At 42.7% G+C, this 26,221-nt stretch overlaps 1 protein-coding gene across 1 annotated transcript; it reads right to left on the bottom strand.

Moving 5' to 3' along the window:
• Positions 1-870: 870 nt before the first annotated feature.
• LOC104321517 (uncharacterized protein KIAA1958-like) lies at positions 871-26,221 on the bottom strand. The gene is made up of 5 exons (XM_069790636.1): positions 26,008-26,221; positions 15,305-15,415; positions 7,750-7,838; positions 5,746-6,946; positions 871-2,505 (listed from the first exon to the last, which is right to left on the bottom strand). The coding sequence occupies exons 3-5, from the start codon at positions 7,750-7,752 to the stop codon at positions 1,658-1,660; spliced, it is 2,052 nt and encodes a 683-aa protein (XP_069646737.1). The 5' UTR covers positions 7,753-7,838; positions 15,305-15,415; positions 26,008-26,221; the 3' UTR covers positions 871-1,657.

Below are 26,221 nucleotides of genomic sequence, written 5' to 3'. Positions count from 1 at the left end.
GTCTGGGGCTGGGGAAGGATGCAGGTGTGCGGGTACGCCGGCTGGCAGCGATGATCCTGGTGTCACTGGATGATCCGTTATTTCTGGGAGTTTTGCTTTCTATTGCCCGTCACAGCGCATTGGGGGCAGCCGTTTGCCTATCCCCCCTGTTCACTCTGTTCTCTCTTGCAGCCGCCTGGAGAACCGGGAGGTGCCCATGTGCTCGTGACAGGATTAAGTGAATGCTGTCAGCTAATTGTGCCACCTGATTTTTAAGGCAGCAGTCTTTCATTAATGAGCTTTGGGGTGTGGACTAAATAGATCAGCAGAGAGGAGAGAAAAGCCTGATCTGGTCCTCACCCTTAGGTAGGGTGAGTAAAGCCCAGCCCCGTAGGAAAGGATTTGCTCTGGCTCTCAGCTGTTGGGCACAGAGCTGCACGTGTGGCTGGGCTTGACCTGGGCACTGACGGGTCCTTCAGCGATGGCTGTGGCTGTCCTAATGCCATCTGCGCTCAACAGCATGAGTAAAGCTGGAAGACACCCTCTGACCACGTGATTAAGTGAGTTTGTCTTTTTTTATGGCACTTTAAACTTCTGTAAGTTATTTGGTGATATTAAATGTTGCTTGAACAAGACCAATTCTGGCAAAGGGTTTGGCCACAAAGACCTTGTTAAGAAACCACAAACATGGGCTCTGTAGGATTTCAAATGGCCCAAATCCTCCTCAGGGTCAGCTCCGCAATGCTGAATAGTAACAGGCTCGGAGCAGGAGAAACCCAAGCATGATAAGTGAATATGCTGGTGTTTCAGAAAACTGTAACCTGCTAGTCTGGGGCTACTGGCTTCATCTCTGCAGAACAGACAAACAGACCAGACAAACAGGATTGAGTAATTCTTCTTTTATTAGGTTATGTCAACAATGCAACCCAATAATTTGACTGGACCATAAGATAACATATTGACTGAATAGTACTTGAACAGCTGAAAAAAGTTGACTACATCTACCAAAGTGTATTTATGTAGCTATATTTAGCACTCTGGGGAAAACACTTACCATAAAACCTTTCAACGCTGTCAGCCATTTTACATAACTTTTTAAAACCCAATCACAACTTCTTAAATCTACAAATTTTTCACTAAGAAAAATGACATAAACCTTGTTGAAAGTATTACCATGAGATATGGATTAGCAGTTGGCAAACACAGCATTTCACCGTTCTCCTTCCATCCCAGAACTTGTGTTACTTTTTTCAATAGGCTTATACTATAGACTAAACACTGTGTACGTGTCAGCCCCCCTAAACATGAGTGCAGCTTAAACTCCTAGCCAAGCTATTCAGCTACCGAGCCCTCTCCGTGTTAACATTGGCTATTTTATCATGTCATTAATAATACAGTAGAATATTAACTTGTTTTACAAATGTGAAACCTAAGATTCTCATATTTATTTAACTTACTGAACTATCAATTCCATTAATACAAAGAACAATAGAAGTTTTTCACTTAACCTGAACACTAAGGTGATGCAAATTTGTGGATTACTTATGTTCTAAGGTGAAACCGAAGAGAAGGATGTTCTCCTCAACCTATACTAAATATTGCCACTTAAACCTTTCAAAGACTACTTTGAAACGTGCTCCTACCAAAAAGTGGCACAGCAGAAACTAAATGGATACCTTTATTTCTTGGACTTCTTTACAGGTCCTTTGACTTGCTGGATAATAACTTTCAAGATCTTTTCCATTTTGGCTTTTGTCAGTGACTTTCTACAGTACCATGTTTGGTCCCATATGGAGCACAGAGGCTTGGGCGTTAGATAAAGTGGATCATAGTCATGAAGCATATCCAGCGGCCTCCTCTTAGCATACTCCTTATAATCTGCGACTGGACAGTTATCTGGATTGTCAGGCTTGGCAAAGAGACGTGGACCCGATTCCCTTGTATTTACCTCTGTGTTCAGATCATCCTTCCACTCCAAGTACTCCAGCTCTCCCTCGTTCTTTTTGAGCACAAGCTGTCCCCAGTACAGATTATGGCTCTGACTGTGTGTACTTGCCCCAAACCCCCTAATGATATTTGTGAACATGAGGTGCAAAAAGCCCTGAGGGTGCATCTTACTTAAAAGTCCCTTCTTACAAAGACTTTCCACATCTTCATCTGTCAGATTCTCCAAAATACTCCACTCTCCTTCTCTCTCTTTTTGAGACAGGTGCTGATGCTTTAGTTTCAAGGCTTCCTGAGATGCTCTGAATTCCAACCCTTTAACTACGCTGTACTTGTAGTTGTGATCCTTGAGGTACCTCTCTATGCTGCTCTGAAAGAAGTGCAAAGAACTGGCAGAAAAATCTGTGCCATTCTGTTTCTTTGCAGAAGAGTAGAACGAGGCCAGGTAATTATTGAGGTCTTCCGGTGGCAGCTCATAGATCTCGCGCGTTTCGGAAGGGCAATGTAAAAGCAGCCAGTCTCTGAAGACTTTTGTATCGCCAGTATTACGGTTTCTCTTCTTCTCCCACTTCTTCAACGCACCTAAAAGATAAGGAACAGCTTTGTGGACAGCAAGAACTTACAAGGAGATCCGTGAAATATAAGGAGATACAGAATAAGGTTCACCTTCCTTCTAAAAGTAATTCAGAGGTTGTGGGACTTTTACAAACCCCTTCCTTTAAAGCTTTGGTTTAGGTCTGTGCTCTCAACAAGCCAGCCACCACCACCTGACAGCGCCAGCCTAGATAGGGAAAGGCCTGTCCCCTTTCTTGCTCTTTCTCGCTTGGCTGGTGAATCTGCCTACTACCATGTAGGTAAATTTAAGATATTCTTTCTTTTTAAATTATGTTTAAATGGGAGAGAATGCATTCCTAATGAGATTTAATCACTGAATGTCACTGTGGGGTGCACATGTGGAAAGCATTGGTGCAAGTTCTGTGGGCCTTCTCAGACAGCAATACAGGACTGGAGATGGGACCTGTCACTGGTGGTTTGGTTTGACATTGAATTTCCCCCTGGCCGATTTTGGAGTTGACTCTGAGCATGCTTGTAGGACCAGACTTGGGGACGGCCATGTAACCAGTGGCTGCAGTCCTGAGCCTGCAGTGCTGGCTATGAAGCCCAAGCAACCCTGAATGGACTTGATATACTTTCATCAACTTGCAGCTACTCTGGCGTGTATTTTATGGTGACTGCAGGGGCCAGACTCTGCTCTGTTAAAATAGATGGGAGCTGGCCTGTACATGGATCTTGTGGTCTGCCTCAGGACTAAGTAGCTTCCATTTCGTATGTTCAAAGTGTTGTACAAGGCATTATGCAAAATACATTTCAAAGTGTTTGTCTTTACAAAAATCTCTTCAGAGCAAAAGAGCTCTCACTATGAAATAAAAACATTAACCACAAGTTAGGCGTGGATAGTAAGGAAGAACAAAAAAAATGAGTAAAAGTGGTTGGATTTTTTGTTTTGTTTTGGGGTGGGTTTTTTGTTTGGTTGGTTTTTGGTTTTTTTTTTTTAATAAAAACGATTGCCAGGATTCCAGTTGGGTTCTTTCTCAAGTTGCTATGGCAATACCACATCTACCTAGTTCGATGTAGCGTGAGAAATTAATTCTTTGGATTGCTGAAAAGCTCCATCTGTTTGCCTGTGACTTTTCCAGGACTGAAGAGGGGTAGATTGAAAAGGGTTCTAGAGCCAACATCTAGAGATTCCCCTTCTTGCACCAAGTTATTTTGTACACGCTTAGTTATCATCTTAAAATGCTATGGCTGCACTGAGGTGGAGTCTACTGATTCCTGTGCCGCTGTTTTGGGTTTTTTGCTTGCTTTGTTACTGACTGCTCTATGTGAAGAGCTGAATGGCTTGTAAATCAATACACGCAGAGGCCTCGCTTGAGCCATAAGCCATTTATCTTGGCAGAAACGGCTACCACACAGACATTCCCAGTTGAATTCCCAGTCCCTTCTGATGATATATGTTGTCAGTGACAAAAATAGTCAAATAATGTTCACAAAAACCAACTGTGCCAGTTTGACCAGTTGTGGCTACGTAAGGAATACAAATGTCTGTAACCCCAAGTCTATTTGGGAATACTAGTGGTGCTTTAAGCATACACCCTTGAGTTACAGACAAACCCCAGAATATTGTTTCAGTAACCTCTTTTCTTTCGAAGGACACTGTCCAGTGCCTTGCACTGCAGAAACCTGCAGTAGGCTGCTGCTCTTTAATGCTACAGCTAGTTGAGATGGGTCATTATTTCAGCAGAGAAACAGGATTAAGCATCTGGTGCAGTGGGACAGGTATTGGGGGTGGGATGGGAAGCAGGCTAGTTACAGCCCTGCCCTGCAGCTCAGGAGGAGTTCTGGAGATGCGGTCAGTCGGGAAGCATCCTGCGTGGCTGCAGGGCAGTGCCACAGCAGCTCTGCCAGGCTGGACGCCTGGCCTGCCATGGACAAGGACATGGGGCTGGACTGGGACAGGTTTTGGGGAACATGCAATGGGATCCTCATACTAGGCGTGCAGAAGTGAAACACATGCTGTTGGGGGCTGCTTCTCAGTTAGATGGAGCCAAGGCATTAAGCCACTGGATGGAAAAGAATTAAATTTTTAAAATTTGCCTCGATGTTTACACCTAGATACTAGCAGACAAAAACACAGAACTGACTAGACAGCAGCTTACTTGGAATTAATGTAAAAAAGCACCTGCAGGCACTCAAATCATTATAGATGCAAATTTTGTGGCTTTACTATAACATCTTTGAAAACCTGGCCATTTACATTTTATTTGAGGTGTTTAATCATTGGATTAAATAATATATATGTACCTAGCATTAAGGCTCCAGTGTATTACACACATCTATCCTAAAATATGATCATTTATTAAATTAATTAAATCTATTTCATTGATGGCTTCCCCACTACTTGTAGAAGACTAGCATAATTTTGATGATATCCACACACTGTATGTTAGCTGTTGTTCTTGTGCAGACGGTGTCTGTTTTACAGCAGGAGTAAGACAGCCGCAAGCTAGGCTTCTAAAATCTTTGTCAAACAGCATATTCTTGTGATATGGAATAATTTAAAATTGCCATGCTTTGTGTGTGGCTTAATCTTGGTATTGAAAGTTCCCTAGTAAGCAGTGTATCTTGCAAGTTAATGTTTGAGCAATTATAACTCTTCCTACTCCAGTAGGATTCTAAGGACATTGTGTACGAAAATGTTAAAATTCTTAAAAGTACTAAAGCGATTTGTTTAGCTCATGTAATTTAATATGCAGGATTGAAACTTTGCTCCCATTGCAATCTCTGGGATTTTTGCCATTGACTTTGGTGCGGCCAGAGTTTCAGCCACAATTTCTCTGTTTCACTGCTTTAAAAGTTACTTCCTCTTGTTTTCTTCTCTTGAGACCTGAGTTCCCATCTCTGGCTCCAGTTTCTCACAGGGACTCTCTCTTAAGTACAGCCAACATACTACGTGGTGATACTAAGTAAAATGAAAGACCAAAGTATTCAAACTGGGTAGTTAAGGTAGTTGGGCCACAGCCAAGTACACGGTTGGGTACCTCAGTGAACAGCATTATCTACTGAAGTGCTGATTGCTAAGGTAAGAACCTTTTTAGTCCCTTTTAGTAGAAACAAGAGTGCCCCAAATCAAAGGCACTTACTTAGATGCTACAGTACCGATTTTGGCAGCTATATGAACTCACCCCCCTTTAATATTTTGGGAAAGTGATTAATAGAATGCACCCACATACCCCTCCAGAATAAAACTGCAGACTCTCTTACTTTTGCTTGAAGATGCGGGTGGATGGTCTGCATTCTTGCTCTCTGGACTCAGTGAGGCTGAAAGATGAGGTGCATGCCCAGATCCTGATGGTTCACTCTCCTCAATAGAGTTTTCAGTAATGTTCCCACTTAAGCCTATTTCTCGTGTGCCATGCTCAGGAGGGCTCAGCTGGAGTTGCTGCTGGACATCTACAGTGGCTTCAAACTCAAAGAATGTCACAGAGGCGGGTGACTCACGTTGGGCCTTTGCCTCAATGCTGGAGACAGGAACAGATTTTAAATATTCTTTTGGTATTGCTGACCCAGAGGAGTTTCTTGCTCTAGAAGTTTCAGTTGTGGACCCTGCAGGATTAAGAGGACCTAACCTCAAGAAGCTGCTGTCTAGGCTCTCTTGATTGCTGATGGGGGATTTCAGAATGCAGGCAAGAGTTAGGGGTGGCTTTCCTGCGGGGGCAAAGCCAGATGTTTGGGCAGCCCTCAGGCTGTTAAATGCCATCTTTTGACCGTGATACATTTGCAAATCTACCTCAGCAGTTACACCTTTATTTGGTGATTCTGACAGAATATTCTGGTTGATTCTGTCTCCTTGGTCGTCTTCATTTGATATACACTGTTCTTCATCAGAGATGATCTGTAGATCTTCATTGCTTTCTAGCTTCACCTTATGTCTGTCAGTTTTGACTTCATCACCAGATATTGACAAATGCTGCTCTGCTGCAAAGCCTGATTTTATGGATTTGCTATTTTTTCGATTTTCTCTGGGTGATGGTTCATTATGTATTATGTAGACTGTGTTGTCTTTCTGCTGAGTGACCCCTGGAGATCTGCTACAAGACCCTGTGCTAACAGCATCTCCTTTAGCCCTCTCAAAAGACGGGGTTGTCCTGAGCCTCTTTTCATCTAAACTAGCTTCCCTTGATGAAGCCTCAAAAGATACTAGCCTCTTTCTCTTTTCTCCAGCTTCACTCTCTTCTGTGCTCCTGATGTATAATTTTCCACACTGCCAGTGATACGCATGTCCAAGTCCACATATCCACAGAACAGCATTGTCCTTGCTAGGATGACCCATGTTCTGCACAATTTCCAAGGCTGGGATTGAACTGCATATGGTCCCATGAGTGTGTGCCCAGGTCACAAGATTGGAGAGATCCATGCGAAGTGAAATGGCATCACTGCACCTTCCGTCACCGATGCTCTCATTCTGTAAAAACGTGTTGGAGATAACTTAAGTGAAAGAGGATGTGCACAAAATAGCAGTCCTGGGGACTGTTTCTAGCCCCATCTCAATACAGCAATAATTTTTTTTTTTTTTTTTTTAAGAATCATGAGAGGAATCACTGTTCTACATTTTGTTCATTCTTTAAAATAAATGAATTTGTCCACTTTGAAGACCTGGAAGGTAGTTTGTGGGCATGGTTCCAGAATGATGAATTTATTCTAGATATAATTTATGCATACCTATGAGCTCTGAGTCCTGATCAAGTGGCTCAGCTTAAGAATTTATCATACTTCAGCTGAGCCACAGCAGCTGTTCACGTGAGTGTTCTAAATCCACAGCATAACTGAGATTAACACTCTCACTGAACCACCCAAGCAGCGATCACAGCTCTGCTATCGGAAGAGTAACTTGAAGTGTAGTGCTCTGTTTACAAGTTGGAGTCCTGTGATCTCAGCACGCTTGTACCCATGGACAATTCTGTACTCGCATATGGAAAATAACAAGGGAAAGTGTTGGGAATCAGCTTCTCAGTCTCCCACTTCCCCATGGCCAACAGGGCTCATACTTCTTTCATCTGTCAAAATGGCAGCACTACTTGCCTCAGAGGGAAACTGGATATATGAAGAAGTTGTTTGTGGGATGCTTTTCAGAAACTAAAAAACAGACCTTGCATCCACATATCTAAAACTTGGTTTTTTTTAAAAATCTACAACTTCTAATGCTATAATTGATTCTATTAGAAACAATTGTCTATGGTATCATTTAAGCTATTAAAGAATACTCACCATGCTGCTGTTTTCTGTCTCACTGAGCCTTCTCTCATGTGGAGATCGGTAAGTGACTGTTTGAGTATTCTTTCCTTCTCTCTCAGAACCTAAAATAATCATCATATGTCTGTGTGTCTATATCTGTGTGTGTGTGTGTATTTTTTTTTAATATATCTGGCTAGCAGATGAAACTAAATTTTTCAATGCTCAGTCGAAAATAAATGCTCCTGCAGAACATGTGCCTTCATTAAGGTAAGCTCCCATTGAGCTTGAATGACCTATATATATATAGAAAGCTTGACTTGTGTAAATATTTGCAGGATTAGCCTCTACAGTGTACCAAAGTTGAAACACAATATAAATATTGAAAACAGAATTTTAAAAAACAGACTCTGCAAGATGTTCCGTTTAGCACTGGCCCTTTGAACACAGGCTGTGGTTAGCAGTCTTTACTTCTCCAAATGGAGTGAACTGCAGAAACGGAAGTACCAGAAATAAGTGAAGCTAGTTCAGATTCTGACATTATCTGACTTTTCAAATAGTAAAAAGAAGAGGTAGTTTCCTAACTAAAGAATTATCTGCATATGTAACTTATATTTACTAGAGACTAAATCTGAAATTCTCCTATCTGTTCTGAAATGTTCCATGTAGTAGTCTAGAAAGTCATCATCATTTCTGTGTAACAAGTTAGAGAACAATTGGTCACATAATTTACCGTCAACATGCATATTGCAAGAGAGCCAAGAAGCCTTATGATGCTATGTGACTGATACCGCATGCATTTACAGTTCAGAATGGCAGTCTTTGCTCCAGGCATCTTAGTCTATTATTAATTAAAAGCTTTGCATTTAGTGGTGGTAAAAGATGCCAGACTGAAAACACTGGATGCAGGAATCTTGTCTAAACTGGTTCTTTGAGCAGCTCTGGCCTAAATGTGACACAGCTTCCCAGTGAGAACAAGCCCTTGTTGGCTTTGAAGGTGAGCACACACGTGTGGACAGCCCAGCACACCGCGAGCACGCGTCCTCGCTGGGTGCGTGAGCTTGAGCCTCCAGGTCTCCTGCTCCACACGCTCCTATTCTCCGTGCAAGCTGCAGAAGACAAGAGAAGCCCATCCCAGCCGACAGATGTAGGGCTGCTCTGTAATCTGTGAATGCGGCATTTGTCTGCAGGGATTTATTTCATGAGTATGCTAGTTAAACTGAGGGAAAGCCTGACAGTGCACAGCCAGGAAACTGCCGTACTGCAGAAGCCCTGTTGTGCACCAACATCCGAGGCAGAGGCTATGCCTGGTGCCTTTAGTGCCCTACCTCCACCGGCCATGCTTACGATTCCGTGCGATGCAGCAGGGCGATGAGGGACCCTGGTGAGGCTGAGGAGCCCTGCCTGGAGGAAGAGCAGTGAGTGTGACTGGCCAGGCTGCCCAGGGGTGGCTGCCAGCCCCATGTGCAGGGTGAAGCGTGGTGGCTGCCGCAGGGCTTGGCCAGCGTCTCTGACATGAGGTGGGGATGTGGAAACGGTGTGGTGGAAGGCCCTTACCCTCTCCCACCTGGCGCCAGGACAGGGTCATCTGAGGTTCCCCGAGGCCGCCTGCCCTAACCCAAACCCCCTCGCTGCCAGCAGAGCCAGCCTGAGACCTACGGGCACCCAAAGGAACCTGGCTGGCTGTGGGTGGGGATCGCTGCCTTCCCCCTTCCTGTACCCCCATCCTCACCATCCAGCAGCAGGGACCTCCAGAGCAGAGTTGAGACCAACCAAACCCAAACAAAAGCCAGTGATCATGAAATGCCTCTTGGCCAAGCTCCTGCACTGAGGAGGAGCCCTCTGGAAGAGTGTTTACAGGTGCCCTGCTCTGTCAATTCCAAACTTGCGGACACTGAGGGGTGGCAGTTGCAGGCGGCTGAGCTCTGAGGCTGCAGCTGGCTGGGTGCTTACCCACCTGCTTAACTTTAAGTGAATGCTTCGAGCCGCTGATGCTAAAGCTAAACGTGGTTTGCTGGATGCAAAGCCTAAACAAGTAAGCATGCAAAATCTTCAGGCAAAAGTTTAGTTGTTCCAAGCAGGAAGGGGTGGGGTGGGGAGGAGCCATGGAAGTGGTGTGGGCTTCCACACTGGCCAGCACAAGGGAGCCTGTCCACTGCCTGAGCGAGGCAGGGGCAATGACTATAATGCAAACACCAGTAGAACAATGACTGAGTGTTTGGTAGTTAGGCAAAGCACAACCCAAAGAGGAAAGGAAACAAACAAAAGTGAAGCATACAAGAAGAGCCCTCTCTAACTTCAGGACACAGGTCAGGGAACTAAATGTCCTTTTCAAAGAGAAAAGCACAGGTCAGATCTATCGCAGTGTGTCAGTTGCGCTTCCCAATGGTGAATAAACAGTAGGCATCAGAACCGTTCTTGTTTGGGGGTGAAACTGCTGCACGGCAGTACAGCTCTGATATGCTAGTATTAATCCATATGTTCCTTATGGCTTTCTAATGATAGTAAGGATAATTTTAGCCTAGAATGCTTTGCTGTTTGCATATGCTAGCTTGTGAAACATGCAAAGCTAGGATTTTCAAAGAGTTTTTTACTGAAATCCACTGCTTGCTTTAAACAAAAAACAGACCCAAACCCCCTGTTTTAAAGCAGCAAATGCACTTTGAGCTCTTGACCTGTTAATCTAGGCATTTCATAGGATCTACTGTCACTGTGATCTCACTCCTAATGAATCATAGAAAACAGGGTTGGAAGTCACCTCAAATGGCCATTTCAGCTGTCCTGATTCCTCACAGAAAAATGAGCTCTGCCCAAACTTCTCCTGAGAGGTGTTTGTCTAACCTGTCTTCAAACCTTCCAAGGACAGGGAATTCACAGCCTATTCCAGGGCTCCGCTGTGCCTCAGAAAGCTGATTGTAAACTTATGGGAGAACCGTTTTTCCCTTCTGAAGTCAGAGAGTTTTATGTTCAGCCTGTGTAATTCCTCCCTAAAGGGCTGAGCTGCTTGGACAAGCCAAAAGGAACTTTCATGCCAATAATTTGGTGCTTACAGTTAGTGTGGGAAAAGGTAACAGAAACGGAAGCTCTGCATGGTCATAAGGCCATGAAATTACTGACTTGGCAGATGAACATCTTGATTTCTATCACTGGTGACTTTAAATGGAGTGCTTTTATCTTTCCTTATCTCCAAGCACATGTCTTCCTTTTCCTGATCTCTTTGAAAAAAAAAATAAAATTAAAAAAAGCGCCTTTTTTCTCTTGATATTTAGTTCCAAATAAAGGCTCTGGTAATCAACTAAGGATCCTTCTTCAGCCCACTCCTGCTCTCATATTTACATCAGTTGAGAGTACCTCCAAAGAAACTGTCAAGTGGAATGAGTCTGAATTTACAGTTACAACTGATGGGGAAAAAAAATGAAATATGTATTTACCCACAAAGGCTGAACTGACAGGCTTCTCATCTCTTCAATTAATAAAAATCCATCTTGATCATTGCCACAACTTTTATCTGTTTCCAGCAAAACCAGGATCCCTATGAGGGAGGGTTCTGGGGTTGGAGTTTGGGGGTTGAGTTTTGTTTTGAAACCTTGTGTCTGGTTCAGCATCTGCATGGCTGTGAGTGATACAGTGTTTTAATTATCTTTCCAGGAGAGGCTCCCATCTGATAATGGACACTGTGTATGCAGGACCCACACCTTTGTGCAGAAAAACAGGACATTCCAAAGCTGTATGGTAAATGTTTTCTTTTAATTTTTTTAACCCATAGGGAATTTAGTGCACTAATATAACTATAGTTAAGTGAATTCATGCTCACTAGAGGAAAAAAGTTTAAAAAAAAAAAAATCTACAAGATTTTGCTTTCTCATGTGCCTGATCTACATAGTAAGCTTTCAAGACATCAGCACTGTATATGCTTATTTTACCTCTGTATTCAAGAAAATGTGGCCAAGTAATTTCAAAGAACTCTACAGCATTTCAGTGGAGCTCTTAAAACTCAAGGCTGACTAAAAGCATGGAAATGCTTATTCTGAGACTTTCGCGTGTCTAGTTCGAGCCCTTGGGGGGATAAAACCATACTCAGCACTTTCTGAAAATGATTCTCTTGTAAGGTCTGTCAAACACAGGTACCTGGAACCACCTGAGAATGTAAACATCTGAATCCTACTCTCTTTACATTTCAGTGGACTCTGTGCAGCATTTATGGTATGCTGATGGTTCTCTGATGTTCTCTGTGACATACACAGGCTTGTGCAAGCAGGATAACTAAATAAAGAAACTAATTGTATAGGCATTGAAAGCCCTTTAACCACTTTGTTCCTGTCCCTCCACCCTGTAATATTCCTAGCTATGTTTTTCTTAAGCCTTATAATGCCTATTTCGCAGATTAGAAACCTGAGGCACACACAAAGCAAGTAAATATGAGAGGTTTGGCTTTTCGGCTCCAGATAAGACAGTGCAGGAAACTGGAACAATCCCGGTAGGAAAACAACAGGATACAGAACAGCAGTTCTTAAACTTGACTCCCACTCCCCTCCCCCAGCACGGATTGTGTGCTCCCGCTCACTTGAGAAACACTTACTGGGGGTGGAGGGACATGGGACAGCCGTAAAATACACATATAGGAGGGGGTGTATTGTCAGAGAGCTGCCAGGAATGGAGTGAAGGACACTGGTGGGGGGATGTGGTGTCTGGCGCAGAAGTGGGATGAAATTGTACTTAAACACATCTGGCTGCAAGACGGGAGTTGAGAGCGGAGCAGAAGGAGCTCATGGCTGCCAAAAATCATTGAGCTTGTCCCACCACTTCTTAGCAAAGGCCTTTGGGGTGGATTAATCATTTCCCAGCACATCGTTCTTCCTGTTCTCCACAATGTTTGTTTCTCTCATCCCCCTCCCCTGTACAAGAGCCTTCTCAGCACCTCTTCGGCTCTTTTTCTGCTTTACCACGTCCTTCCACCAGTACCTCCTGCCCTACTTGCAGAAATACAATCCCCAGGATACATTCTGTACTTGCTACAGGGTGGCATTCCTCCATTTTGAGAGATGCTCCCAGAAAATAATATCCAGTACATCTGATGGAGGGCAGGGTCTAATTGCATGCACCAGCTCTGAGCAAGAGAAGAGAGACTGCTGTTAAATATTAGCCTACAGCACCACATTCCTTAAACAAGGGCGTTTTTGTTCAAAGAATCGGACGCAATTTTTTTCATGAGTCCTAATTATCTCTTTTCTTGAGGGTCTGCATTACAGAGCTGCTGTCCTTGTAACGTAACTGTGAGCTCTAAATCAAGTCTTCTTAAAAGACCTAATAAAAGCCGCAGCCAGCTGGCAAAGAATTGCCTAGTCCAACAAACAGTAATCAACCACTGAAAACAGCTGTAGTAAAGGAAAAAATTAATTTAAAACCATGAACTTCTATAAATAGGACCTAATATTGTATTTCCCCAGGAAGAAGTGGGAAAGCTGAAATTAGTGAAGGGCAAATCTGTTACTTGGGCAGAAAATGCTACATCGTCAATAATAATTGTGTTAGTTACCCTGTTAATGCTGCCATTTGTGAGCAGCTTCACACTTAGGATTAGTGCTGCCAGGGGAGAGCAGCCCACTATTTTCCCTAATAATTCTGTATGCAGGCTGTTTTACTTTTCCTGGGATTTTTTATTTTCAGTCCCACGCTATGGATGAGTATGTATTGTATTGGCATGGAATTGACTGTGGGAACTTACTTTGCTCCCCAGCAGCCATTTGTATTAAAATGATCTTCTTTCACTTAATTAATGGAAGAAGATGTCTGTTGGCAAGCGGGCACTTGCAGGAGCGTTTGCTACTCTTTAATTGCTTCTCTCGCCGTTTGCGGTATTTCTCATAAAGCACAAGCTTCGCCAGTCATGGGACAGCATCATCATCTCCTCCGATAAAAACCCCTTTTAGCCCTCGCAGTTTCGTGGGGTTTGACTGCAACAGGCTCAAAAATAAACCGGGAACGACGCAAAACCTGGGTTCTGTTCCAGTTTCTCCTTCCTACGGCTGTCGCCGCCCGCTCCCCGGCAGAGGGTGCTCGGCCGCCGGCCACGCGCGCCCGCCCCGCCCCGGGCCCCGCCCCAGCCCCGGGCCCCGCCCCGGGCCCGCCCCGCCGCGGGGGCTCGCCCTTCCCACCCCCGCGTTCCTTGGCGGGGCCGTAAGAATTAGTGCTGGTGCAGGGGTCGAGGTCCCTTACGCTGGCGCGGAGGGTGAAGGCAGCATCCCCACGCAACCCCTTATTCCTGCCACAGAACTTCGCACCTGGAGCTCCAGCGAAAAAGAACAGCAAAATTTAGCACAAAGCTGCTGAAGTAGACGTACTGACCTCTCAATGTGCCAACTCTAGGGGAAACTTGCTATCTTACTGCTAAAAATACAACCTAAAAATGCTGACCGGTAATGTCGCCTCAGCCAAGTACAGAAACTTCTCCATTTGCAGTCCTCACAGCGGGGATAAGGGCGTTCCTGTGTCTTTGGTTCTTTCGATTTCTGTTCTGTCAATGGAATTCTTTGTATATCAAATAGCAAAAATTAACGTCCCATTTGGGAGTTTGCTAAGGGGAAGCTGCAAATCTCACTTAAGTTTATTGTCAAAGTGTTTATTGCAGTTTTACATATTTCTGAGCAGCCTTTTAGAGTTTAACTAAAATCATAATGTGGCACGCACCATTTTTTCCACCATTGGCTAAACTAAACTAAAATAACCAGTGCTGTAAGCTGGAGGACACATCATCCAAAGTTTCAACCACTGAACTGTGAGTCGGGGCCTAGCGTCCATTCCTCTTTCTTTGATCTGAGCCAAAACACTCTTTCCTTCTGTTCTGCATCACACGTTACCTATCCACAAACCAGAGGTAATGTGTTAACTTCATAACACGCTCTGGATGAAGTGTGGTAGAAATTTGTTATTAAATAGTATTTGTGGTGAATCTGTGACTTGTAATTAGCTGTAATTGTTCACAATGAGATGTAGTAACCTACTTTTTTACAATACAGAACAATTTTAACAACTGACACCTCAACTCATTCCCAGGCTTGAGGATTTCACCTTTTTAGAGGCACTTTAAATCTGTGGTGACTCAGTCTGGGGGTGTATGTAGAAGTCAGTCGTGCTAGCAACAGGCAAAGAGCTAGCTCTCATTTTTACCTCTCAAGTGTTTATGAAGGTTTGCTGAGAATGATGGGAAATGGCTCCTGGAGGTAGAAGAAATAACTTCGCTGGTAAACAAGGAACTTCCAGAGAAGGGCAAGTTCCCTCTCTGTGGGATTACTTTTTACAGTCTCTGCTGGGGTCACTCAGGCTGATGCAGATGCCCACAGCTGGCTCGGGGAGAGCGCAGGGAAACCCAGGGTGCGGTGCCCATGTAAAGGAAAGGTGCTTCTCCCTCACAAAACAACTCTTACCAAGCAGCACCCAAGGTTTTTGGCCACAGAAAAATTCATTAGCTCATGATATCTGGTGATGTTGACAGGACATTTGGGAGCCTTGCACGCTTCCCACCTTTGGAGCCTTTGCTCCTATGTAATTTTCTACTATTGTCCCTGTTTTGAAGTGTCACTCTCTCCCTTACCTCCTCCAAGGTCACACAAGATACTTTGGGAAGCCTCCCACGGACCACAGCAGTCTGCAGAAGGACAAGAATCTCACTGAAATCTCACTAGCACCTAAAGGATAGGGAAGCCTAGGAAAGAAGGGAAAGAGAAGGTATTAGTTATTTAGAAAAGTTAGAAAAGTGATCTTAAAGCAACCTGAAGATCCCTTGCGTGGGATGGAAGCAATAAGCAAAAGTTCTCTGCCCTGAGAGCTGAGTCTGCACTCAATTTTTATAGGTTCTGAAGGGCATGCTTGAGGCAGTAGCTGGGATCGGCAGTGTCTGCAGAGGCACCAGTAAGAGGCAGTGGTTCCCAGTTTCTGTCGCCCACTTCTTGAGTGCTGCATTCAGCAGGAGCTGAGAGCCTCACAGATGAAAAATACCACAGATGGATGGCATCTTGCCTCGTGGAGAGGCAGCAAAGCCCAGCCTTGGCACACCTATCTGCTAATTTGGAAAAGAAAAATACACTCTGGCATAGTATCTGTAAGAGGTTGCCAAACCTCGTCCTACAGCAGTGATAACACACTTTCCGAAGTGTGAGCAAGAGCAAACAATTAAGCCCACTCTAGATTCAAGCAAAACTTGAGCCAATGGGTGGGTTTGGATCTGGAGTTCTCAGCTGAAATTGCCCCACGTGCACAAAAAGCACTTCTGAAAATACACTTTGGAAACTTTCTCCAAGCCTGCACTGCAAACCCAGCTGCCTCTTACTGGATCTTCCAGCAGATGCTCTCAGATGAATGAGGCATCAGTGAATGCTTTAGAAAATCACCTAGGCTGCTGGCTCCCTGAAGCCTAAACGGGTATCTCAAAATAGCTAGCTGTGCACGGCCAAGCTTTTTGGAACGCAGGCCTGGCTATTAGAGGACTGGGTCACAGCCACAGCCCTGCTGCTCTGTTTACATAAAATCCTTTTTGTTCCTTTGGTGACCACATGTGTACTTAAGTCCTCATGACAAAGCTGAAGAGGGAAGAATCTTGCTAGTGGACTTCTAGTTGTTGCAGAAGTAACTGGTCAACTCGCAGTATGAAATTAAGTATCTTGTCAATAAATGAAGTATCAGTTACGTATTTTTGTTAAGCCCTGACCTTAAAGAAAGAAAATTTAGCTAAAGATGCCCCTCTGAATTAAACTTAGCTCTGTAAGAAGACTTGTTTCGGTTCCTGAAAATCATCCTGTTGGCTGTCAGTGCTTGCAGAACATGAATAGCAGGGAGTCAGTCAGCACCAGATCTTCAGTGTTTAAGATGTGCCTGCCACTGGTTCTTCCCTTTCCAACTAGCCCAGCCATTAGGAGTTTCTTTTGTACAATGTTGATGCTGTGTTTTTAACAAGAACACATATGAATTAAATGGTATTTAGCAAATGCATGGTGTGTGTGCAGACCAGGTAGCTGTGCATAAAACTGGCAGTTCTGCAAACAAGGAGCCTTTTGTGCCTGTGTGTTTTGGTGCACCCATTAAGGCCCCATGGCTGACATAAAGCACCTCTCGCACAGTGCTCTCTGTCATCGCCCTCTGCATTTGCTGCCCTAGTATCTGAGCATCTTACCAATTAAATATTAAACATTCTAAAGGATATTGTGTTTCTTTTGTTCCTTTGGCAACCGAGACCTCAAGTGCTCTCAATTCACCCTGACTTCACATTTTGCAGGTTCATGTCTTAATGTTCTTTTAATGCTTAATTTAATACTCTGGAGTTCTTAATACACACTCATGTCTGTTACACAGAAAATTTGGTGTATAGTCTACTAGACAAGGAGATAGCTATTTAATGAGCAGACATTTCTCATCAGCATCCAGACCCTAACCTACAGATATGAGAAGTGCTGTGGGGAAGAGGTGGATGCAGCAGTGGCTGGCTGGACAGGAAGCCACGTTTATTCTTAGCACCAAGGGTCACACCAAACCCTGCTACCGATCACACTGACAGCTCCTTATGTTAGCCGAGGGGTGCACTCACTTTCAGAGGCCAGCTGTAACTATATAAATAATATTTAAAAGTGGCCAGTCTCAGTATTAAAACACCAGTTCTAGGATACTGGATGTAGACCACTGTTTCTTCTCATACACTGCCATCTAGTTTGATAAAATAAGAGCAACTCCGGTTTTAAGTCTGAAATCAGAACGTGAGATTTCTTAACGTTTTCACCATCTGAAACATAAACAAGTCTTATACGACAAAAGCAAAAGCCCCTTAACTTTGTGAGCAAGGCTTCCCTGCACTGTTTCCATTGCATAACATCCTTCAGGAACATATGGGCCAGCAAACAGAAGACGTCCGCTGCATAATTATGGCACTGACAAACCAATTGAACCTCAGCAGCTGCCGCTGGGGAGATTTCATTCATTCCCAGTATTGCCTTTTAAACTTAAGTGGCACTGGAACAAACACATCTTTGATCCAAGTAGGAAATCATTTGGAGCTTTGTGTTTAATAGAGCTGAAGCCCTGGGAAAATGATGTCTTTATTAGCCTGTATGACAATGCGGGCCTCATGGCAGGCACACAGTGGTTTGGTGTGTCAGTCCTCTTACTTTTTCAGATGTATTTGGACATATTTGTTCTTGAATCAATGCAGAAACAAGGACTTTAATTCAGCTGCACTGCTGAAGTGCCTATAAGCTGCATGCATAACATCAAAAAGAAGTATTCTGGAAGGGGGAGAGGGAGCACAATTTTGCCAGTTCCAAAATAGAGCTGGTACGCCTCTGTGTTTCTGTCCTTGTGCTACTTCATGCCATTTTGGGGTCACTTGTTTCTCCCATATCTCCAGAGGAATTAGTGCACTAATCAGGGTGTTGCATACTCAAATACAGAGGAATATACATGGCCAATATTGTGCTATATACACATATGTACTTATATATGTCTCCGTGTGTGCATATATACCTTTAGAACACAGGACACCTCTTAAAATGTTGCTGAAATTTCTACCAATACACTTGCTGATATAATTTAATGAAAAATACTTTCAAAAAAGACATGTGAAGAATCCATTAAGCATACATTTTGGTGTGCTCCAGGCATGCATACTTTAACCTGTGAGATTAGAATAAATCCTGCTCTGAATGGAAGCCTAGTGAGGAGGAGGTAGTGGTATGTTGGCAGCTGCGTGTTCAATATGAGTTTTTTCTCTCCTGCTGTGTATTAGTTGTAATGATACTGTACGAGCTAATCAGCACAAGGCCTAATTGTAATTGTGCTCCTCTTCCAGAACATAGCAATATCTATTTAGACCCGAGTACATACCTGGGCATGTTACGGGGATATTCTTAAAGGACATCAGCCCTTCATTGTGCATCACAGTAAAGAAGAAAAAGATTGACACCTTATACTGAGGCAAAAGTAAATATATCTTTGCAAACTTTGCAACAGTAAGCTTACTAAGAAAGCAGTAAGATCCATAAAATACTCAGTAATGATTCATGGAAAGTAGTCAATAGAAATTCCTAATTCATTCATTTGCAGTAGTTCATTGACTTTGGTTTGGCAATATAGCTAAAGAAGCTGTTTGTGTTTTCTTCCTAAAAAGATAGCATTGGGACTGTATTTTAAATACCATCTTGCTGTAATTTTTTAAAAAAGCATTGCCCTGGATCCTTCAGAAACTACTTAAAGGCTTCGATTCTTAGAAGGTTGCTTTAGAAATGCAAGTAAGAGTGTTTAGAACAAACCCACTTTATCTTATTTGCTGGTGGAGGCAATTGTAAACGTTACCAATCTAAATATTACTCTTAGCTACAAACAATTATATCAACTGAGAAATGGAAACTGGCTCGCACACAGCAAAATTGGACATGCTTACAGTAGGAGAGCAAGCAGCATGCAGACATACACATCTAATGGAGCTCTCTAGATGCTCTGCATGTGTATCTCTATCTCTTTTAGGGCCCCTTTTTTCATTTAAATGAACTGTGCTCAGACTATGAAATTCCCCTGTCTGGAGTCATCTAGCATCTGTGCAATATCCATTTAGATGGCAGATGCAATGGGAGACAACCTGAGGACAGAGGACATAGGTGATGAGCTAGCATTTCAGTGAACAATACCTCAGCCTGACAGGTGAGTGATGGAGAAGCTTTAGAAATAATGCATGAGCTTCAAGGCTCCCCATCCACATTAGTCTGTTACAGTGCTGCTCACCTGGTAGCTGCTGTTTCATTTACCATTGATCTCTCTTACAATGTCAGCTGTGGAGCTCAAAGAATTAACATAACACAGCAGACCAATAACGGACTTGGGAAAACCAGGTTACTGGTGTGCTTTTGAGGGAAACAGGCATCAGGGTTTTTGTGAGTTACGCACAGCCCTCGAGGTTCTAGCGTGAGTGAGACCTCTTTGAAAACCTGCTGCTGAGCCATCAAGACCCCCTAAGTGGTTTATCAGGAAACTGGCACCATTATTAGAGGGTAATAAAATAAAATCATTGTAAGGAAATGAAAGAGCATTCCAGTCCATTTCTGAGCAGATTTGTAGCACGGGAAAGCGACTGAACTGCACTAATCTTTCATTGCAAAAAATGCTCCTGAATAAAGAAAAAAGAAACGTAGAACTGCAGCTACAGAAGAGAACAGAAATTATGTTTATTTCCCTGCCCTAGGATAGCACCAGGAGATGTGCTTGTAAGGATGGTTGTTTGTATAAATAACTGTTCATTCTTGGCAGTGGAATGCAAACTATGCTGAAGGGCTGGAAACAGACCACTTTGTAAAGCTGAGGCCAGAGTAAGGGAAAGATGAAGAGAGGCTGCGGGAAGGAAATTCACATTCATTTTTAGCAACTTGGAGAGTTTCTCAAGCGTGTTTGACATTTTTAATTATGCTGATGTAGAGCCTATTCCAAGGACAAAAGAAGTCAGGATTACAGGATAAACAATTAGGAAATTTCATACCAGCCAGCTAGGGGTAGTGTTGCCTGTGGGTCTGGAGACTTTGCTGAAACACAGAATCATCTTTCATACTTTCTAGACAGATGGAATTTGAATGTCTTGCAAAATCTTTACCTAGGTCAGGAGACTCAGGTCGTGGTCTTACAAACCTTTACCAAAGGCGTATTTTTTGATAACCCACATTAGACAGGAAAGAGATTAGTCTGAACTGCTGCTATTTGTCCAGGCTTTCCTGCAAGGTTTCCTGACAGGGTAGGAAACAATCTTGCTATGTTTGTATGTCTTAGAATCTGTAACTTTTCAATGGAAAATAAAACTGAAATTTCTTGTGGAGAATAAGATCAGCTCTACGGTATCAAATCACGGAGTCATGGCCTGTTTGTCTGTTTTCCATGTTCAGAACATCCTGCACCATGACCGCAGCATCTCACTTTACATGTCTACCAGTGGAAAAGAGCTTAATGTACTTGCTCGCCCACCTTCCTTTCTCAAGAATTTGCAAAAGAAAAAAGAACTACATTTTAGTTTCTGTGTCAAGGGTGATATATATGGCATTGGAATGGCAAGTTTCCCATTTGTTGTTGTGCAGAAATGTTTCAGAAACATCATACAGGAGTGGTTTCTAATGCACACCTGCTCTATTTGCCTCAGACAGCCTGCTTCATGTGCCAATTCAGGGGCTGCTACTGGCACTCCTAAGATGAGTATAGTTGAATAGGAACTTGCATTCTCTTTGAGATAATGGAAAGTCACAGAGGAGGTATCCAGCTTTTGGGCATGAATAAATCATTAAGGATATGAATTATTCAGTGATCATCCCTACAACATGTGCTACATTCAGACTCAAGAAGCAGTATCCCTATTGTGTGGGTTTTCTTCCCAAACATTACAGATGTATGACAGGGTAATGAAAATCTAAATATTCTAATGAAGTGATGGGAAATAAATTAAAAGAATAATTTTTAAAAAAGCAGTGAAAAGCTGCTCAAAAGAGTTGTGATACCTCAGGCTGGCATTACAATGGCCAGACAACCTTTTAACTTCGTGGCATTGTTGAAGCAAGCTGTCCACAACAGTTAGAATCATCATGTGAAGTATGAATAAATAGTAGCTCAGGAAACTGGAAATGCAGTTGGAGGAAAAAGTTGGAATTATGGGCACAGAATCAATACAGAAACTGACCCAGTCTTCTAGTAACCTGTGTCTAACACAAAAAAACCAATATGGGTATTACCTGGATTTCTCAAATGCCAATATGCAATCTTGGTAGTACTTATTAGCTAATTCAAAATTTCTGGGCTTAGATATATGTTGTAAGATCAGTATCTTTGCCCTATGGTGCTTTTTTAACATTCTATTTATTATGAGCTGAAATGGGTTTAATTAACAGAAGAACTAGGCTGCAGTGACTGGAAGGATGGCACTGTTAAATCTGTTTCGCTGTAATTATTTTAATTCCACAGCCCAAAATCACAGAGCCTACGGCCCAGGTAAGCAGGGGCAAGCCACGATCCCTAAGCAACACATGCTGACATTTTTATTATCTTAGAAGGCTGCAGTGAAGAGTTGCAGTTCTGGTGTAAGTTGCAGGGGGTATAATCAAACCATAGATTAATCCACATCACTCCAACACAGACTGGAAGAGAAAAAAAAAGTCCTGTGTTGAATAGCCAGGAAATGACTGGTTCATCCTTCACAGGAAATGAGTCACCCAAAAGCATCCCGGAGGAGCAGCGAAGACAGGGAAGTTCTGAGATAACATGGACTGATAACAGAACAAGGCATACAGATATATCTCTCATTTTGACACAGATTAGAAAGAAGGAAAGAAACATAAAATATGAGCTGTTGTGATTACACTTAAAATTTTAAGTTGATATAACTGCTTGCACCACAAAAAATAGCTGTAGATACAGTTTGGCAGTCCTGTTAAAAGGTGAAATCAGAATGTGCAATGGCAACACTAAGAAAAGTTCCAAGTGCGGATACATTTGCCTGCAAAGTGCTTTTCATCTTGTCCCTGGAAGGGGAGGCCTCAAATTGCTGTGGTGGCACAGCTGTCACAAAAATCCAGCTTAGGGAATGTGTAAACTGGCTTGAAGCATTTACTGCTATTTAATTCTAAAGGTATATTAAGCTTGATTCCAAACTAATTTATTTATCAATTACCAATTGGTGTACTTTTTGATAATACTTTATGCGGCCAAACTCTTATGGACTGGTGGAAAAAATACTCCCCTTGCTAACGATGTATACTGCTTGTAAAACCATACACCTGCAGTTAAGAAATGAACATAGCCAGCTCTCCAGCAATCCTCCAGGTACCCACACCTCTTCCTCCAGTAACCCCAGCTGTGTAGCTTGTGACTTCTACCTGTGACACTTCTGCTCCCTCTCCTTTTGCGTTCCCTTAAGTATGAGCTGAGTGAGAAGGTATCTGTGCTCTCAGTAGTTCTGAGTCATGTGTGAACTGAGTGGCTGATCAGAAGCCATATGTGTCTTTTTGTTGGACTGATAAATGCAGCAGTGGATTTGCTCCTTCTCTGCTAGCTCTAGACTAACCATTTCCAGAGCTGTGATGTGGCATCATGAATGATGCACAAAAGAATGTTCTGGCATCCTAAGATGTTGGTAAAGCTGCAAATACTCTTCTAAACAAAACAGCCATGTTAATTGAAAGGGGTTTAAAATAAATAAAAGCAACAAAAAGAAGGAAAAGTATTTGAAACACCCCCTGCCCCCAAAGTTTCTTTGGGACTATACTGGTAGCGAAGTTTTATATGAAAGAGTTTCCTGGTTTAGGACCTTGCAGGGTACTGTGAATAACGGGGGAGGAGGGGGAACTTGCAGGAAAACATTTGTCATTGAAAACCTTATCTAGGATATATCCTTATGCACAGTAGTTTGGGTTCCTGAACACAGACCATATTGTAGGAGGGTTCTTGTTTTCAAGTCACTCGTAGAAACGATGGGTGGAAGAGGAAGGAGAAGGGGAAAAACCTTTGCTAGTTTGCAAAGGAACATAGTTATATAGAGAAGTGTCCTGTGAATGTAGTACAGGCTTCAGAGCTATTTTAAAAATACAAAGGAAAAAAGGCAGGAAAAGGGTCTTTTTTTTGTTTCAGAGGGTTTTTCTTCCCTGCACGGTAATTTAAATTCACAGAGATAACATAGGCAGGAAGGGCTTAAAAAGAGAAAAACCTGGGTGTGCCCCGCCAAGGCCTTTCTAGCAAGTGAGTAACCGGAGCCCAGGGGAGGGTGGGACCATTTTGCTGGGTTGTACAAAAGAAGCTGATTCATATTTTTTTCCCTTCTCCATCCTCTTTTTTTTCACATGACCATTTTCATGTGGGTTTCTTTTTCAAAACAAACAAAAAGATATACAGAGGCAGGTCCTGCTCCAGCTGGTTTTTTTAATAAAGTATTATTTTGTTCTTAAATGCATTTTCCTGTTTGGTCCAGAGAAAGACTGTGTATTACCCAACAGTATCGCTAGTCAGTTTGCTACCATATTATCTGAAAAGATGCTGTCTAACAAATTCTGTTAATAATACAGGAAAAGCTCTGATAAAATGTTGCATAATCAGCATCTCTGCTGGAACTATGGAAAATGTGAGCGAGCTTGCACGAACCCTAAGAGTCTTTCAAGTTAGACCACAATTGTACAGGAGAGGTCTTTGAAAAGTAATAATTCTTTGATGGCATCCACCTGTGTTTGTTTTTCCAAAGATATCTGAAAAGCAGATGGGATATCTGCACATGCAATAAACTAATGCCACTAGAAAACCAGATATTGTTCTTACTAGTGATCAGTATCTAGCATTAATGATTTTTTTCGAAGTCTCTGCATCATGTTCAGGGTACGTTTCTTTAGGGTACACGTCTTTACAAGTCAAGTGGAATATCCAATATTAAAAAAAAAAAAAGGAGTGATTCTGTCTCCATACCATCCTCTAATATGAAGGGATTTCTTACTTAGAGTATAGAAACCAGATTATTCTGAAGGGAAAATGAAGTGAAACACCTCCATGGGAAACAGCTTAAAACAGGCGTAGTTCAAGAAAATGCATTGTGGCTTGTGAGATGGGAGTTAAATTCCTGCTCTGCTTTGATCAAATCACTTTATCTCTTGGCTCTCAGCTCAGCAACTCTAAAGTGGATCGCATAATCCCATCATTTTCCCATTCTTTGCCTCATCTAAGTTGTAAATCTCTTATCTATGGCAAAAGCTGAGCCTTTCATATGCAGTACCTAGTAAAATAACTTTGATTTCAGATGGGGCCTTTAGTCGCCTGTAGCAATAGGTAAGTACATACTTCTTCTCCATTTTAAACCTCACTGCTGGAACAAGAGTCAAATGGCCGGTGAGCCCAATAAATCAAAGATACAGACATTAGAGCTACCAGCTCTTGGTGAGATCCAAGGTCAATGAAAGCTCCTGCGTTTCACAAATGGTGACAAGAGTAAGGCAGTAAGTTGATGTCTGGTCCTGGCCACCAAAATACCTGAGCATTGCCCTATGCTCTGAGAAAATAAAGCATCTGGCCATAGGAACTCACCCGGTAATACATGTGTAGGAGAAAATAATAGACGGTTTCACTTTTAACTTTTTTTTTCCATATTCATGTGTCTAGTGTATGCTTCAGAAAGAAATGAGAAATGCATGTCTGTACCTGTCAAAGCTACCTGACATTAAGCAGAAACACTGCCCAAGGATATGACTCCGAATTTCATTTGCACAGTATTTTAAAAATCTTTCTCTAAACCTTCACATACATACCCCTGACACGGCTGTGTTACAGCTCAGGTGCTTCCATCGGTGGCACTTACCTATATTAGTGTTTTACTGTTTATCACTGACAATAGAGACGGATTGACAGAATTGTACAAATGTTTTCACAAAAATCTCAAAAGTGGGTGGGCTGGTGTGGTACGAAGGATCCTTTCCACTGTAAGACCAGTATTATGTTGCCTAGAAACTCTCAAAACAGGGTTGCAGCTAATGAAGCCAAGATCAATGTGGACTGGACATTTGATATTTGATTTAATGCTACACAAGGGACTTGTAGCGAGGTCTGGGACAATTAATTCTTGTGCTGCAGTCAACGGATAGGGTTATGACAAGTGAGGCAAAGAAAATGACTAATTGCTAGTAGAATTCCCAGTGAGCAAATATTGTCTATATTTAAACAGAGACACACAGTATTTCATCTATGGAAGCAAACTGCTTTATAGAGTGATGTTAGTGGAGAGGAACCAGCAATGTCCTGGTAGACAGGAGGATGACTGAAATATCTGCTTGGCCTCCACCACGATCCTGGTCCTCGTGTGCCTGTTCCTGCACAGGAACAAACTAAATGCACTGGCACCATTTACAGCGGGAACCAGACAGACGCACACGTCTCCCTTATTTTTTTTAGGGGCCTTCATCTTGTGGCTCATAAACAAGCTTGAAAATCATTTTGAAAGGAGCCACAGAAAGTATCTAACACAATTAAATTTAGGTTTAAATTTACTAAATTAGATGGCCCAGCACCTGAAAAGAGAATCTTCTAGAGGTTTGAAAATCCCCAAAGATAGAAAATCTGTGGGTTTTACCTGTATCTCTGCAGAAGTTAGACCTACATGCAATGACACTCATTAAAAGTGAAATAAGCTTATCTAATTAACCACTGAGGTCCACCTGACTGGAAGAAGAGCTGTTCTGACCAGAAAACGGTGTCAGGACTGTAACTTAGGAAAAATATTATCCTGATGCCTGAGCAGAGCAGGTAGGTGTTATGTCTTACCTCACAAGTTCTCTCTTTCTCTGTCTCTCTCTCACCCACTGGGTAATCTTTATCCTTAAGACATTAACTGCAACTAAACAGACTTTATCCTGTATCTTAAATAAAACTTTTAAGTGCTGTCTAGCGCCATTAAAAGTCCCCAGACTGGCAGTGCTAAATCATTAACCTAATTTCGGCGAGGCGCCCGCTCTCCCTTACTCGAGATGGCAACGGA

The sequence above is a fragment of the Haliaeetus albicilla genome, chromosome 8 (genome assembly GCF_947461875.1).
Source record: "Haliaeetus albicilla chromosome 8, bHalAlb1.1, whole genome shotgun sequence".
NCBI lineage: Eukaryota > Metazoa > Chordata > Aves > Accipitriformes > Accipitridae > Haliaeetus > Haliaeetus albicilla.
The sequence above is the reverse complement of the archived record's forward strand: the minus strand, read 5'-3'. Positions and strand labels throughout refer to the sequence as shown.

Bases quoted from the DNA above. Each gene is read 5' to 3' on its own strand.
- LOC104321517 (XM_069790636.1), bottom strand. The intron at 2,506-5,745 runs GTAAGAGAGTCT...CTTATCTTTTAG, and splicing joins ACCCGCATCTTCAAGCAAAA to GTGCGTTGAAGAAGTGGGAG.